We start from the raw sequence: 14,203 nt of genomic DNA, 5'->3' as shown, positions 1-14,203 counted from the left end.
TCACACACGTTGCCCTATAGTTTCTTCTACGCAACCTCCTTTTTGGGGGGCCCATTGACTTTGGGCTAGCTAGTCTGGTAATTTCCGTTGTACTTGGTGGTCATAAACGTTTTACTGATATGGCGCTTTCCAATTAGCCAAGTACTTCCACATGGATTAGCTCACCTGCTCTTCCCACCCCCCTCCTCCACCCTCCTCCTCCACCCGCAGCCAGCAACAGAGCAAAAATGCGGTAGGTGGAAGCCGGAGCTGAAGCTTCGCAGGGGAGAAAGGATTTCAGTCGCTCCTGCTGCTGTGACGGTGGGGCCGGAACTACAGCACAGATCTTTCTCATTGCTCAGTGCGCATCCATTTTATACCGTACGCTCTCCAAGGCTGGGGCACGCAGCAAAGACAATCTGGCTTCTCCTTTGCCTCTGGCTTCCTAGCTGGGTTACTCCAGGACAGCCCACTAACTTTTCTGAGCTCCCAGTTCCTCATCTGTAACGTGGCCAACCATCAGTGCTGGACTCACGGGCCGCAGCAGGCTAAAACTGAGGTGCTCAGGCAGCGAGAGTGCTTTACGAAGTCTCATGCACCATGCAAACGAGGCTTGTTTCATGGCTGTGCTCACATTTGAGGCCACGTGGAGACGCTGCCTCTGTCAGGCCCAGTGGGAAGGCCCCGGAGGCAGCGGCTCTCGGGGCCTGCAGGGGCCCATGGCTCCTGAGCATCCTTTGCAACTGATGTGGGGAGAAGCAGAGTCCAGGAGGGACAGAATCCGAGTGTTTCCCCGCTGATTCTTGCTTACCCACAGGTCCACCCGGAGCCAGTCTCCCAGCCCGGCCGCTCGCAGCCGCAGCCCAGTCGCTCGCAGCCGCAGCCCAGGCGCTCGCAGCCGCAGCCCAGGCGCTCGCAGCCTCAGCCGCAGCCGCAGCCGCAGCCGCAGCCGCAGTCATAGTCGCGTAGGAAGCCGCAGCGGCAGCCGCAGCCGCAGCCACAGCCGCAGCCGCAGCCGGTCGGGCAGCCCCTCCAACGCGATGGTGAAGATCAGGACGCCGTCCCCGAACCGCGCCAAACTGTCCAGTGCGGCGCGCAAGGCCGCGCTCTTGTCCCGGTTCAGCGACGCCTACTCCCAGGCGCGCCTGGACGCGCAGTGCCTGCTGCGGCAATGCATCGACAGCGCCGAGACCGTGCAGCGCATCATCTACATCGCCACCGTGGTGCGTGACCCCGGCTGCGCGCGGGCGTCCCTGGGCGCGCGGGGACAGAGGTTTGGTAAACTGAACAGCACAGCTGAAAAGGACTTAGATCCTGAGGTCCCCGCAAGAGGGTGGGATTTCCACGCGTCCCCGCCTTCCTTTTCTCCCTCCCTCTCTCCTTCTTTTTCTTCCTTCCCCTCCCTCCCTCCCTCCCTCCTCCCTCCTTTCCTTCCTTCCTTCCTTCCTTCCTTCCTTCCTTCCTTCCTTCCTTCCTTCCTTCCTTCCTTCCTTCCTTCCTCCCTCCCTCCCTCCCTCCCTCCCTCCCTTCCTTCCTTCCTTCCTTCCTTCCTTCCTTCCTTCCTTCCTTCCCTGCTTCCATTGCAAGTATTTGGGATGAATAATTTTTCCCCCACAATCAGTAACTATTCATATGTATTAATATATTGATATTGACCAGACATTTGTTGAAGGGTTTATAATTATAGGATAATCTGGAATGGGTATATACCTTAGTCGATGTGCATGGAATCTTCAAAAACGGGCATAGATATACCAGTGTATACATGCTTGTTAATGGCTATCATTTGATTGATTTCCTTCTGTTCTCGAAAAATCAGAAGAGTAGTTACCCACACTGGGAACATAGCTACTTGAATATGGCAGATTACAAAGTGCTCATCTGTAATCCTTAATTCCCAAAGCAATTAAGGGTTGTTCCTTTGGTACCATATTGAGATACTGAGTTCATCATGAGAACAATTAAATATTAAATAAAACAGGACATTGGTATGAGAGCAGAATGATCAGAATCTACTGAACTTTATCCTGTATTTATGAATTTATGTCAGGAGTCAGCTAACTAGGACCTGTGGGCCATATCTGACCATGACCTATATTTCTAAGAAAAATACCACCCGAGAGCTAAGGTTATAAGAATGGTTTTACATTTTTAAAGGGTTGTTAAAAAAAAAAAAGTGACAGACACAGTATGTGACCAGCAAAGCCTAAAATAGGTACTATCTGGCTCTTTCCAGAAACAAGTTTGCCAGCGCCTGGTTTGAGAATTACTTACTGGGTTGGTTAAAGTTCTGTGAGCATAGAGGCCATGTCTTGCGTGTATAATTAGGTTTTCTCAGTGCTGACTATATAACAGGCATTTAATAAATGTTTGTTGAATTAATGTACATCAGGAAACATGCCCAACACCTGATATGTGTCTATGTATAATAAACACTAAATTGATAATTTTTCTCTTATTTCTTGACAAGTAATATGGTGTTACTGTGGGGTCATAGATAGCATCAGCTAGCATCTGCCAAGGATTTATGTAACCACAGGTGATTTATTTCCTTGAACTTCTGTACTGTCCTGCACTCGGTATTACCAAAACAATGGTCCGCTGTCTTAAAATGAGTGAATATGAATAGTCTTATTTGTATTTATATCCTTTTCAAAATTGAGAGATAAATTTTCTCCCAGATTAAAAATAGTTTTGACCAACTGTGTTTAGTTGTCAGAAAACCCATACGATGTTGAATTTTTGATGAATTTCTTCATTCCTTGCTTTGGACCTCTTTGCCCCGCTTGTCTCACCAAATAAATTTGCTGCAATTTTTATGTGCAGGAGGCATTCCATGTAGCTAAAATGGCATTCAGACATTTCAAGATCCGTGTAAGGAAATCTTTGACACCATCTTATATGGGGGCGAATGACTTTGAGGATGCCGTCATGGATTATATAATTTGTCACCTTGATCTATACGATTCCCAAAACAGTGTCAACGTAAGTGTTGGGTCTCTTATGGGGGTTAGTTTGCTGCTAATGATATTTACACCGAATTCCAATAACTCAGAAACCCATTCAGTGCTTCTTCTAGGTAATGGAAAAGCAGAAACAAGCAGCATGCAAGTTACTTTGTAGAAGCAGCCAATAATGGCTGTTTCTTTCTCAGACATTGTCTGAAGAAAATATTTTGAGCTTGCTAGTTCTATTCTTTAAATCAGTGATTTTCAACCAGTGTGCCGCGACACACTGATCGCTGCACGGATTTTTAAAACATGAAATACCTGACTAGTTAGTTAGGGGCACTGACCTCTTTTCCCTTAGATTGTCAAGTAAAAAAGATGACAACAAGTCAACACAACAATAGCTGTCCAGTGTGAATGAATCAAAATTATACCTATATTTTTTTGTCAGATCGGCAAAAAATACATTTTTTGGTGTGCTGCAGAATTTTAGTAATTAGTTTGTGTGCCATGAGATGAAAAAAGATGAAAATTACTTCTTTAGTTGGGCCCTTAAGATTGGAAGATGGAACATCGTTGTTCCTAAGATTTTGGGAAAGATAGGTGTGGATTTGCATCCTGGCTCTGGCCACTTACTCGCTGTGTGACCTTGCACATTTACTTAACCTCTCTGTTCTTTAGTTTTCTAATCTTTGAATGGGAACAGCAAAAGTCAGGACTCCATAGAGTTCTCGAGAGGCTTAAATGAAAGAAAGCAGGCCATTTGCTTAGCACAAGACCAGGCATATAGTGAACTCTCAATAAACGCAAGCTATTATAATTATTATTACTATAGATTATGAACAAGTCAGAGTTCTGTGTGGGCATATCATATAACTTGCCCAGAATTTAAAAAAGGGGAAAGAATAAATAAAAGCTACTAAGGGTTTTTTCTTTGGTTTTTTTTTTGAGACTCTCCTGACCGTTAGTATGTCATTCGTATTCTGCCATCTTTCCCCCTTCCTATTCATGAGACTGCCTCCTTTTAGCACATGTACTCCTTCTCTTGTTTTTAAATTGCTTCACTCACACTTCCTTTCCCCACCTCCATCGGTCATAACGTCCTTGGGGTTGTCAGAGTTTCTGGCCACAGCATGGTAACAAGGGGATGCCATCTTTTTGTTTTTCAGGACGTGATTCGAGCCATGAATGTCAATCCCAAGATTTCATTCCCTCCGGAAGTTGATTTTTGCCTCCTCAGTAACTTCATCCAGGAGATATGTTGCATTGCCTTTGCGATGCAGACTTTAGAGCCACCCCTAGATATTGCATTTGGGGCCGATGGAGAAATGTTTAATGACTTCAAGTAAGAGACATAAGAGCAGAAGCTAAGGAATAGAAAGAAATAAGTGACCTTGTCTCTGTTTCCTGGGGACATTTAGGGAGAAGAACACGGGGTGGGGAAATCAAGAGATACATTTCCAGGCCCTGCCATATACTTCTCTGTTACTACAGGACAGGGCCCTCTCCTTGGTCACTTTCCTTCTCAGTCAAATGGGCTTCAGAGGGGACAGTATGATTTTCATTGATCATATTGGTCTTGGGGAGAATTAATAAGTACCTGGAGCCTGTCTGTAACATTTTAAAAGAAAGGTGCAATATAAATACAAGCATGTATTACTTTTTATTGTTTAACACATTTTATTGAGGTATAATTAACATATAACTCTATATTAGTTTCAGGTGTACAACATAATGATGTGATATTTTTATGTATTGCAACATCTGTAACCATACATGGTTATATATTTTTTTCCTTGTGCTGAAAACATTTAAGATTTACTCTTTTAGCAACTTTCAAATATGCAATACAATATTATTAACTGTAGTCACCACAGTGTACATGACATCTCCTGACTTATTTATTTTATAACTGTAAGTTTGTATCTTTTGACCCCCTTACCTCATTTTGCCCACCCCCCATGCCTCTGGCAACCACCAATCTGTTTTTTGTATTTATGACCTTGGTTTTTGTTTGTTTGTTTTTTAGATTCCTTATATGAGATCATGTGGTATTTGTCTGTCTCGGTCTGTCTTAAATCTCTTAGCATAATGCCCTTAAGGTCCATTCATGTTATTGCTAATGGCAAGCTTTCATTCTTTTTATGGTTGAATAATATTCCACGGTATATGTGTATCACATCTTCTTTATCCATTCATCCATCAATGGACACTTATGTTGTTTCCATATCTTTGCTATTGTAAATAATGCTGCAGTGTACATGGGGGTGTATATATCTTTTCGAATTCGTGTTTTTGTTTTCTTCAGATAATACCCAGAAGTGGAATTGCTGGATTATATGGTAGTTCTATTTTGAATTTTTTGAGGAACCTCCATACTGTTTTCCATCGTGGCTGCACCAATCTATGTCTGCCCCCCGCCCCCCCCCCCCCCCGCCGCCACATTGCACAAGAGTTCCCTTTTCTCCACATCCTCGCCAACACTTATTTCTTGTCTTTTTGATAATAGCCATTCTAACAGGTGTGAGGTGATATCTCCTTGTGGTTTTGATTTACCTTTCACTGATGATTAATGATGTTGAGCACCTTTTCATGTACCTGTTGGCCATCTGTATGTCTTCTTTGGAAAAACATTCAGATTATTGGCCCATTTTAAAACCAGATTGTTGTTTTCTTTTATTGGTTTTTTATTGCATTGTTTAGACCAGGTTTCTCAAAGTATGGTGCATAGATCACCTGCATTAGAATTGCTCAAGATATTTGTTAAAAATGCAGATTCCTGGATTGCACGCTGTGATATGTTATGTAGTAGATCTGGAGTGGGGCTTGGGAATCGGTCATTGAGCAGGCACCCCAGTATTCTCCATGCACACTAACATTTGACAACGATGCTCTTGACTCTTTCATCTGGGTCCATTAGGTTTCTATCAGGTGTTTCACGGTAAATATTTCCTTTAAAAATGAGGAAAAATTAAGTTAATTTGGAACATTTTACTGGGATTTTATGAGATCTTGTGATATAGCTGGAGATGATCTGGGAGGAGGCCAGATGTCAAGCTACCTGGGCTCCAGTCCCAGCTCCACCACTAATTAGCTGTACCATCTGGGCGCGTCACCTAATTTTTCTGTTCCCTATTTCTTCTCTGTCGAATGGGGGAAACGTCAATCCCTACTTCCGAGGGCTGTGGAAGGTCCGTTGAAACCACGCAGATAAAGTACGTAAGGACACTGCCCGGCATAGCGTGTACACTCAGGAGACGTTAGCTCTGGGTCCTCATTCAGGCTGCAGAGGGATGGGGTGGTGGCAGCCCCCACCCCACTGCGGCATAACTAACATACCTTTTGCTTATGAAAGTCACAGCAGTGGTGTTTCTAAGTGCCTTACAGCCTGTCATATTTCCTTGCCATTGCCTTGCTTCTAGTTTCTTTCAGATGACTGCTCCGGGCCGACTTCACTCAAGGAAGAGCTGAATTGGGACAGTACACTGCAGCTGGGTCTTTCTGATTCTCTTAGAGAACACATTTGCATCCCTCTTTTAAAAAATTTCTTCTTCCTTTAGAGGATGCCTGTTCCCACTTAGAAATATTCATCCCCTTTCTCTGGCCAAGTGGCTCAGTTGGTTCAAGCATCTTCCCGTACACCCAAAGGTTGCAGGTTCGGTTCCCGGGTTGAGAGCAGGTATGGGACTCAACTGATAGATGTTTCTCTCACATCGATATTTCTCTCTCTCTCTCTCTCTCCCTTCCTTCCTCTCTCTAAACATATCCTGTGTGGGGATTAAAAAGAAAGAAAAGAAAAGAAAGAAATATGCATTCATTTTGGTTTACAGGGTCTGCACATTTCCTAAACCTCTGGCGGGCCTCCTGCTTGCACGCCTTTATCAGCGGGAGCAGGCAGCGTCTTGGAGCATCCTGTGGACTGTACTCTTGGTTGGCTGTGGAGCGGAAACTGGAGTTCCTAGTAATGATTGGATTTGGTTCTTCCTCTAGGACTTCACAGCACAAACATAATTCTTGAAAAAATTTTTTATTTTTAACTCTGGCAGCCTTTCACACATTTAAAAGCAATTACTCAAATTCTCCTCCTTCTGGACTCATGCCTTCACGTTTTTTCTATATGTAAGGGTTGGGGGTTGAGACTTCTTGACAAATACATCTGTTTCCTTGGCCTGTGCTACATGCTCTGCTGAGCATCCCTTGTTAAGAGAGTGTCCTAACTGAATGCAGTCCCCTGGTTTGGACTGGCGAGTCTGGAGGGACTGACACACTTTCCATTCTTATTCTCTATTAATTCAGCTAATTTAAAAAGTTTTGTTCTTTCTCCACCTCCCCGCCCCCTAGCTATATAACACTGTTCACTCATTTTGAATTGAACTGAAATCTGTTAATTATATTTTTACTTGGGCTGTGTAAGCCATTTATTACCTCTAACTTTGTAGTAATTTTTTTTTTTAAGATTCAATTGCAGAACCCCATAGGTATCCAAATTACATGCTGTCTTATTAGATTCAGCTTATTTTTCCCAGCCAATTGAGCAATTTCATAAAAAAATATGATTTTATTGATTTCAGAGAGGAAGGGAGAACGGAGACAGAGATAGAAACATCAATGGTTAGAGAGAACCATTGATCAGTTGCTTCCTGCACGCCCCACACTGGGGATCAAGCCTACAACCTGGGCATGTGCTCTGACCAGGAATCGAATCATGACCTCCTGGTTCATAAGTCAACACTCAACCACTGAGCCAAGCTGGCCAGGCGAGCTATTTTTTGATACTGTGATCTGTGGGTTTTTTTTTTACCCACTCCCCACCTTTGAATGATTTTTCTTTATTTCATGCAAATCATTGATGACAATGTTGATTTATCATGGGATTGAGAGAGAGCCCTTTCACTCACGTTCTCATGGGTTCATTAATTACCACTCCTTAGATCTGATCCTTGAACCAGTTTCCAACCCACCTACTTGAGTTAATCATCCACTTACATTTCTCCTGTTTTGTCCACAAAGGTAGCATGAGAAATCTTGTAGAAAGCCTATGGGACTTCACACGGTCTCTAGCATTTCCCTGAATTGCAACTCTTATAGTCTGGAGAAAGAGAAGGGCACAATTAGCCTGACATGACTTGTTCTTAGTCCATGGGGTTCCTCCTTATCACTGGTTCCTATTCTAAGGGCCCGCAACCGTCTCTTTAATAACAGAATCAGGATCCGTGTTTATCTAGATCTAAGCTTCAAAATGGAAGTTTACACTGCTGTTCCCTCCCAGTTGTGCTACCTAATTGCTTCACTTCTCTTTCTCCTTCTTTTGTGTGTTTAAAATAGGTACCGTCGCAGCTATGACTCGGATTTCACGGCACCCTTGGTCTTCTATCACGTGTGGCCTGCCCTCATGGAGAATGACATCGTCGTTATGAAGGGGGAAGCTGTCACCAAGAGAGGGGCTTTTGTACGGTGGCCTTGCATTGTGACAATTCGTCCCAAGTGTTTGATTCACAAGTTCGAGAACATTTATACACCCAGAGATTCTATAAAAGAAGCTCATAAAGAGTTGCTTGATAAGATTTCATACAAAGGAGAGGGAAAGGATTGGCTGGGAGAGAACAGATTCTTTTCTTCGATTCATCTACAATTCTTCATAATTTCTTGGCAGCAATTTCTTTGCCTGTTGCTTTATTTATAAGCTAGAACTGGTCCTACCTGCCTCCCCTATCTTAGAAATATTAAGCCATTATAAAGGCAAAACCTTTTGAGCTCACCTTACGGGATGCCCTTTGTAATGCTAAGCATTTAAAAGGGATAAATTTTCAGGATACAGTTTGCCAAATTTTTACTGATGAGCCGCCATTTTGGGAAACAATGAATGTGCCATTTTTCTCTCCTTGGTATGATGTGTGGAGAGGGGAGGGATGGAGAAAAAGTGGGCAGAGGGGGTGGGGAAAGAGGGACCAATCAGTTTAGGAAGGTTGCTTCCTGTGTATGTGGCTGCAGAATGTTCTGAGCATGTTAAATAATTGGACAGCATTCAAAACAGAGTCTCAGTGTGACTTGGTATTGGAGCTAGTGCCCACAAGTGCTGGACATGATGTGAACATGATGGAGTTTTGACCCTGCCCTTCCTAGAAAGAGCTAAGTAAAATTTGAAGTGAAGTTCCTCAGTCCAGATCAAAGCCACCATCCCGGTGACTTCTGTTCTACACTCTCTGAGCTGGAGAACGGGATGTGCTTCATGGCAGCTTTCACCCACATAGGGGAGAAGGGAAGTAGTGCATTGTCACAGAACTCAAGACAAGGGCTTTTGCAGCGGAAGCAGCCCACTTTAGCTAACTGTATTTCAATAAAACACTTTGTGCAATGAAAGTTGAGCCCATAGAAGTTGGGTTGTGTTGTTCTGACAACCACATATGCTATGCAATGAATGAGCTCATAAGCCATGCTCTTGTCCCTACAATAATCACTGTTAAAAGATTCTCATTGTAGACTGTCTGCAATACAATTTAGAAGGGAAGGAGAAGAAATAGCCACTATTAGCAATTGCCTTTTAATTTCCTTTGCTCTCATCAAGCATGGTACCAACATTTGCCAAGCTTAAACTCCTCATACAGAATGAGAATACACTAAAAGGAAGAACTTTGAGAAGGAAAGGGTTGAATGAAGGGAAATTTTTAAGAAGGCTTTTTAATAGATCTCACTATAGTGAATATATATATATTTTCTTACTGATTAATTGAATTGAAGGGTAGGGTCCAGCAATGGTGATTTACTTAGTCACTCAATTCATTTCATCCAACAATAGTTGCTCTGTAGTCATTTATAACACAGGTGCTGGGGTTCAGCAGTGAACAAAACAGACTCAGACCCCTGCCACAGGGAGCTTACATTCTCCAACACTTGCAAACCTAATGTTCTTTGCAACTTATTCATCAAAACAGAATTCTACTAGCACCAAGGGTTTGAATATCCCAAAGTTCATTGTAATGGGATTTTACTTGAGAAATACCCTAAATTTATTGTCAAATATTGGGCAGCTATAGTAAATGAAAGGAGTATACCTAATGCTGACGACCAGTAATGGGCAAATGTAATCATATCAGCAAAACCTCTCTACCGGTGGGATATGCATATTGTCATAAGCCATGAGAGCGTTTATGAACTATTGACTATTTTTCTTTCTCTTTTTAGTGGAACTCTGTGCGACCCATAACCCGAAGTCGAAGCAGGAGTTTAAGTCCCATCTGCCCCCGTAGCCATATTGGGATAAGCATGGTATGTATCTAATCATTTTGCACAAAATCATCCTATGATTGACATTTTAAAATTCAATAGTAGCCTATCAAAGAGCTGATTACAAGTCTGTAGGTAGAAAGAGAACCCGTTGCAATAACCCAAACTAATTTTTATACTACCCTGGACTAAGGAATTGATCACCTAGAAAGAAGTAGAGGTAGTTTGTTTGTTTTAAAGAAAATGGGCTATTGGATATCAGTTATAGAGAATGGGACACCTTAGTCAACTGACCTCAGCACAGGTCCCTGCCTCCTCTGGAACTTACTCTGTGATTTGGAGAAACTGAGCAAATGGTCTGGATTTCAGTACAGAGGGCACTGCAGGTGTTAATTTTCCTCCCAATTTCAAAGTAGGAAAAATAAGATTAGTTTCCTTTTATATTAGTTCTTTAGAGAATTACTAATTCTTCTGTCAAAGGAAAAAAATAGCAATAACACCTCTGAAGATGAAAAACATTAGTATGATTCATCATAAATAAACATGTTTACTTATTCAACAAATAATATGTAGTCAATGCCTTTTGAATGCCGGGCTGGACCAAGACATGTGGACACCAGGTAGGCTAACAACGTCCTGTCCCTTCAAATAAAAAAATTAAAATGTTTGCTTCGCCCTTGTTTCAGAGAGGGTGGTGGGGAAGGAGAACCACATCCACCTCCCTGAAATTATCTCTAGCAATGCAGCTCTAGCCCCAAGCTTCGAACCCCCTGCCCCCAGCAAAACAGAAACAAACCCCCTGCAGTGACGACCCCCCCCCCACCCCCCCGAGGAACCGAGTTTGGTGAGCATCTATGGCTACTCCACCACTCCGTTATGTGTGACACTGTCTTCACGAAGCAGCCCTTCGTTCCTTCTGTATCGGGTGGATGCTAGATTTCGGGATGGCGGAATGGGACACAAAAATAAAGGAAACGTGGTCTTTCCCCTGGATGGGCTTCAATATTTCATAAACTAAGTAATTGAATGCGGTATATGATTTGGTTCATAAAGAGGCAGGAAGTGCTAGAGTTATTAGACGAGGTAAGATGCCTTCTGGGTTTGGTGGTGAGGAAGGGGTGCATGGGGGAGTTTATATTGGATTTGGCAGAATTTCACGAGCTGGGAAATTGGGGAGAAAAAATCCTGATAAAGGAAGTGGCCTGAGAAATGGAAAAGGCATGACTCTGACACAGTTCTTTTGCTCTCAGAGATTTTAATATCACTTAATAGTCCTCATCCAGGAATAAGTTTTACAGGAAGTAAAAGCAAAAGGATAGTGCATTTAGTAAACTGATAAATGAAAAGGAAATCTTGAGAGTTTTATACTGGAAGATCGCAATTCTCCCCAATCTAAGAGGAAATGGCATGTGAGAAGGAGCAAATCCGACACCTATGTGCTGACATCCATGGCACATGTTTCCCCTGGACAGGCACCGGAGGCTCTCATGGGCACCGTCCCTCTATAATAAGCCCCTCTAAGGTTCGACCTGCCTCCTCCTTCCCGTTGTGTGCACAGGGAGGACAAAGAAATTTAAACGTTAGGTGAGAATAAACGATGTTCTCAAAGGTGAAACTGCTGCCAAAATTCCGTCCCTCTCCAGCATCCTCTCCTTACAGCCAGCCGGGTACACCTGCAAAATAAGATGCAAATGTCTTTGGTTGATCTGGTCGTGGCTTATTTGAGGTCTTGTGTGCAGAACAGCTTCCATCTTCGTGAGTGCCTCTCTGAAGTGTTTGAAAGCTCAGAGCAAGAGGGATGCTTGTAGGCGGTTATTTCTGGGCCGTAGCAGGTTTGCAAGTACAGGCCGTGGCTTTTGCTTAGTGAAAGCAAAGGTGAGATTTGAAGAATTTTCTTTTTTTTTCTGGCTTGACTAGTGACTCCCCTTAATAGGGCAGTGCTTGGGACACAGGGGGCAATTCATAGGAAGGATCTGACCATTGGAGCTTTAATTCGTTAATAATAATGTTCTGGAAAGCTTTGAATTCAATATGGCCTCTGAGCATTCAATCTCAAAGTATTTAGCAACCATTAAACAGCAATAACAAAAAGCAACAAAAAACAAAGACACCGAGCCCAGGTTTTAATTAATAATATAATTTAAACTAAATTGAGTGCCCATTTACTTCAGGAAGTAAAAAGGAATCAGGGGCCCTAACCGGTTTGGCTCAGTGGCTAGAGTGTCGGCCTGCGGACTCAAGGGTCCCAGGTTCGATTCTGGTCAAGGGAATGTACCTTGGTTGCGTGCACATCCCCAGTGGGGGGTGTGCAGGAGGCAGCTGATCAATGTTTCTCTCTCATTGATATTTCTAACTCTCTATCCCTCTCCCTTCCTCTCTGTAAAAAATCAATAAAATATATTTAAAAAAAGAAACAAGGAAACGGGGTGCTCAACCTGAGTGGGGAAATCACAGTTCTGAAGTGTCTTAGAACAACTAGCTAGCTGACGTTTTAGGGAAAAAAAGTCAAAGGGACTCATTCATCGGGCTCCATCTACTGTGTAATTCACATTCCACTTGTATATTTTCCAGCTATCTCGAAGTCGGAGTCCTTCTCCAATAAGATGTGCATTGCCAAGTAAGTGGGCTGGTTTAGATGGTTAGACAGAACAATCTTCTGTTTTTTAATGCTCCTTTTAATACTCAGCCTTGTGCAGCAAAAGGAATGTTTTGCTTCCCAGGGAACATCTTTTACCGCCACCTGACACTTTTTATTTCTGGGCGGGCCTTCCCTGAGCAGGTCCCATGTGTGTGTGTGTGTGGGGGGGGGGGGGGGGGTGGGGGTGGGAAGAGGGGACATAGACGGAGCCTCTAATTGAGAGACTTCATGGACATAAACCTAGATCAAGCACCCTGCTTCATTTAGGTCCTACCAGAAGAAACCCTTCAGGAAGGGGCCACAATGAACTTCTTTCTGTCCCTAGGGTATTAAACCACCAGACGTGTTCCTCTGCCACAGCACATCACCTGCACCAGCACATCTGCACCAGCCAGCCTCCCCGGCGCCCGCCAGCCTGCTGTGTCTGCCGCACACCTCACTTAAGATAATGTGAAAGGGCAATTCTGTGTATCACTCCACACAGAGAGTTAAATGTTTTGGCTTGATGCATTTGTAACTTCAGATATATTGCATTTTATTTTATTTGATAGGTACCAACCCCATGACTTTGATAAAAACGATTGCATAGGTGTTTAGGATCACATTCATTTGAAGCAGTCCATTGCCCAGGTTCAGGATTCTCATGGCAACTGGGTGAACACACACGGAAAACCTTCACTATGCTGAGTTCAAAAGACAGAGGAGAAGTCATAGTTTACAATTTGATCATAAGCATTATAATTAACTAGAGGCCCGGTGCACGAAATTCGTGCACGGGGGGGAGGGGGGGTGGGTGCTGTCTCTCAGTCCAGCCTGCTCCCTCTCCAATTTGGGACCCCTCAAGGGATGTCTGACTGTCCGTTTAGGCCTGATCCCACCAGGATCGGGCCTAAACAGGAAGTCAGACATCCCTCTCACAATCCAGGACTGCTGGCTCCCAACTGCTCGCCTGCCTGCCTTCCTGATGGCCCCTAACCGCTTCTGCCTGCCAGCCTGATCACCCCCTAACCACTCCCCTGCCAGCCTGATTGATGTCTAACTGCTCCCCTGCCAGCCTGTTTGCCCCCAACTTCCTTCCTCTGCTGGCCTGGTCACCCCTAACTGCCCTGCCCTGCTCCCCTGCAGGCTTGATTGTCCACAACTGCCCTCCCTTGCAGGCCTCATCCCTCCCAACTGCCCTCCCCTGCTGACCATCTTGTGGCGGCCATCTTGTGTCCACATGGGGGCAGGATCTTTGACCACATGGGGGCAGCCATCTTGTGTGTTGGAGTGATGGTCAATCTGCATATTACTCTTTTATTAGATAGGATAGAGGCCTGGTGCACGGGTAGGGGCCAGCTGGTTTGCCCTGAAGGGTGTCCCAGATCAGGGTGGGGGTTCCCTTGGGGTGTGGGGCGGCCTGGGTGAGGGGCCT

At 44.0% G+C, this 14,203-nt stretch overlaps 1 protein-coding gene across 1 annotated transcript in view; it reads left to right on the top strand.

Moving 5' to 3' along the window:
- SPATA18 (spermatogenesis associated 18) overlaps window positions 1-13,536 on the top strand; it is a 28,728-nt gene extending 15,192 nt beyond the window's left edge. The window contains exons 7-13 of the mRNA XM_080677492.1: window positions 797-1,202; window positions 2,806-2,964; window positions 4,097-4,272; window positions 8,253-8,376; window positions 10,110-10,193; window positions 12,723-12,768; window positions 13,115-13,536. Coding sequence (XP_080533618.1) covers window positions 797-1,202; window positions 2,806-2,964; window positions 4,097-4,272; window positions 8,253-8,376; window positions 10,110-10,193; window positions 12,723-12,768; window positions 13,115-13,122 — 1,003 coding nt within the window. The 3' untranslated portion in view covers window positions 13,123-13,536. The remainder of the gene's footprint in view (window positions 1-796; window positions 1,203-2,805; window positions 2,965-4,096; window positions 4,273-8,252; window positions 8,377-10,109; window positions 10,194-12,722; window positions 12,769-13,114) is intronic.
- The last annotated feature ends 667 nt before the right edge of the window (window positions 13,537-14,203 follow it).

The sequence above is a fragment of the Plecotus auritus genome, assembly GCF_963455305.1.
Source record: "Plecotus auritus genome assembly, chromosome: 1".
Classification (NCBI taxonomy): domain Eukaryota; kingdom Metazoa; phylum Chordata; class Mammalia; order Chiroptera; family Vespertilionidae; genus Plecotus; species Plecotus auritus.
This window is presented reverse-complemented; position numbering and strand designations above follow the sequence as displayed.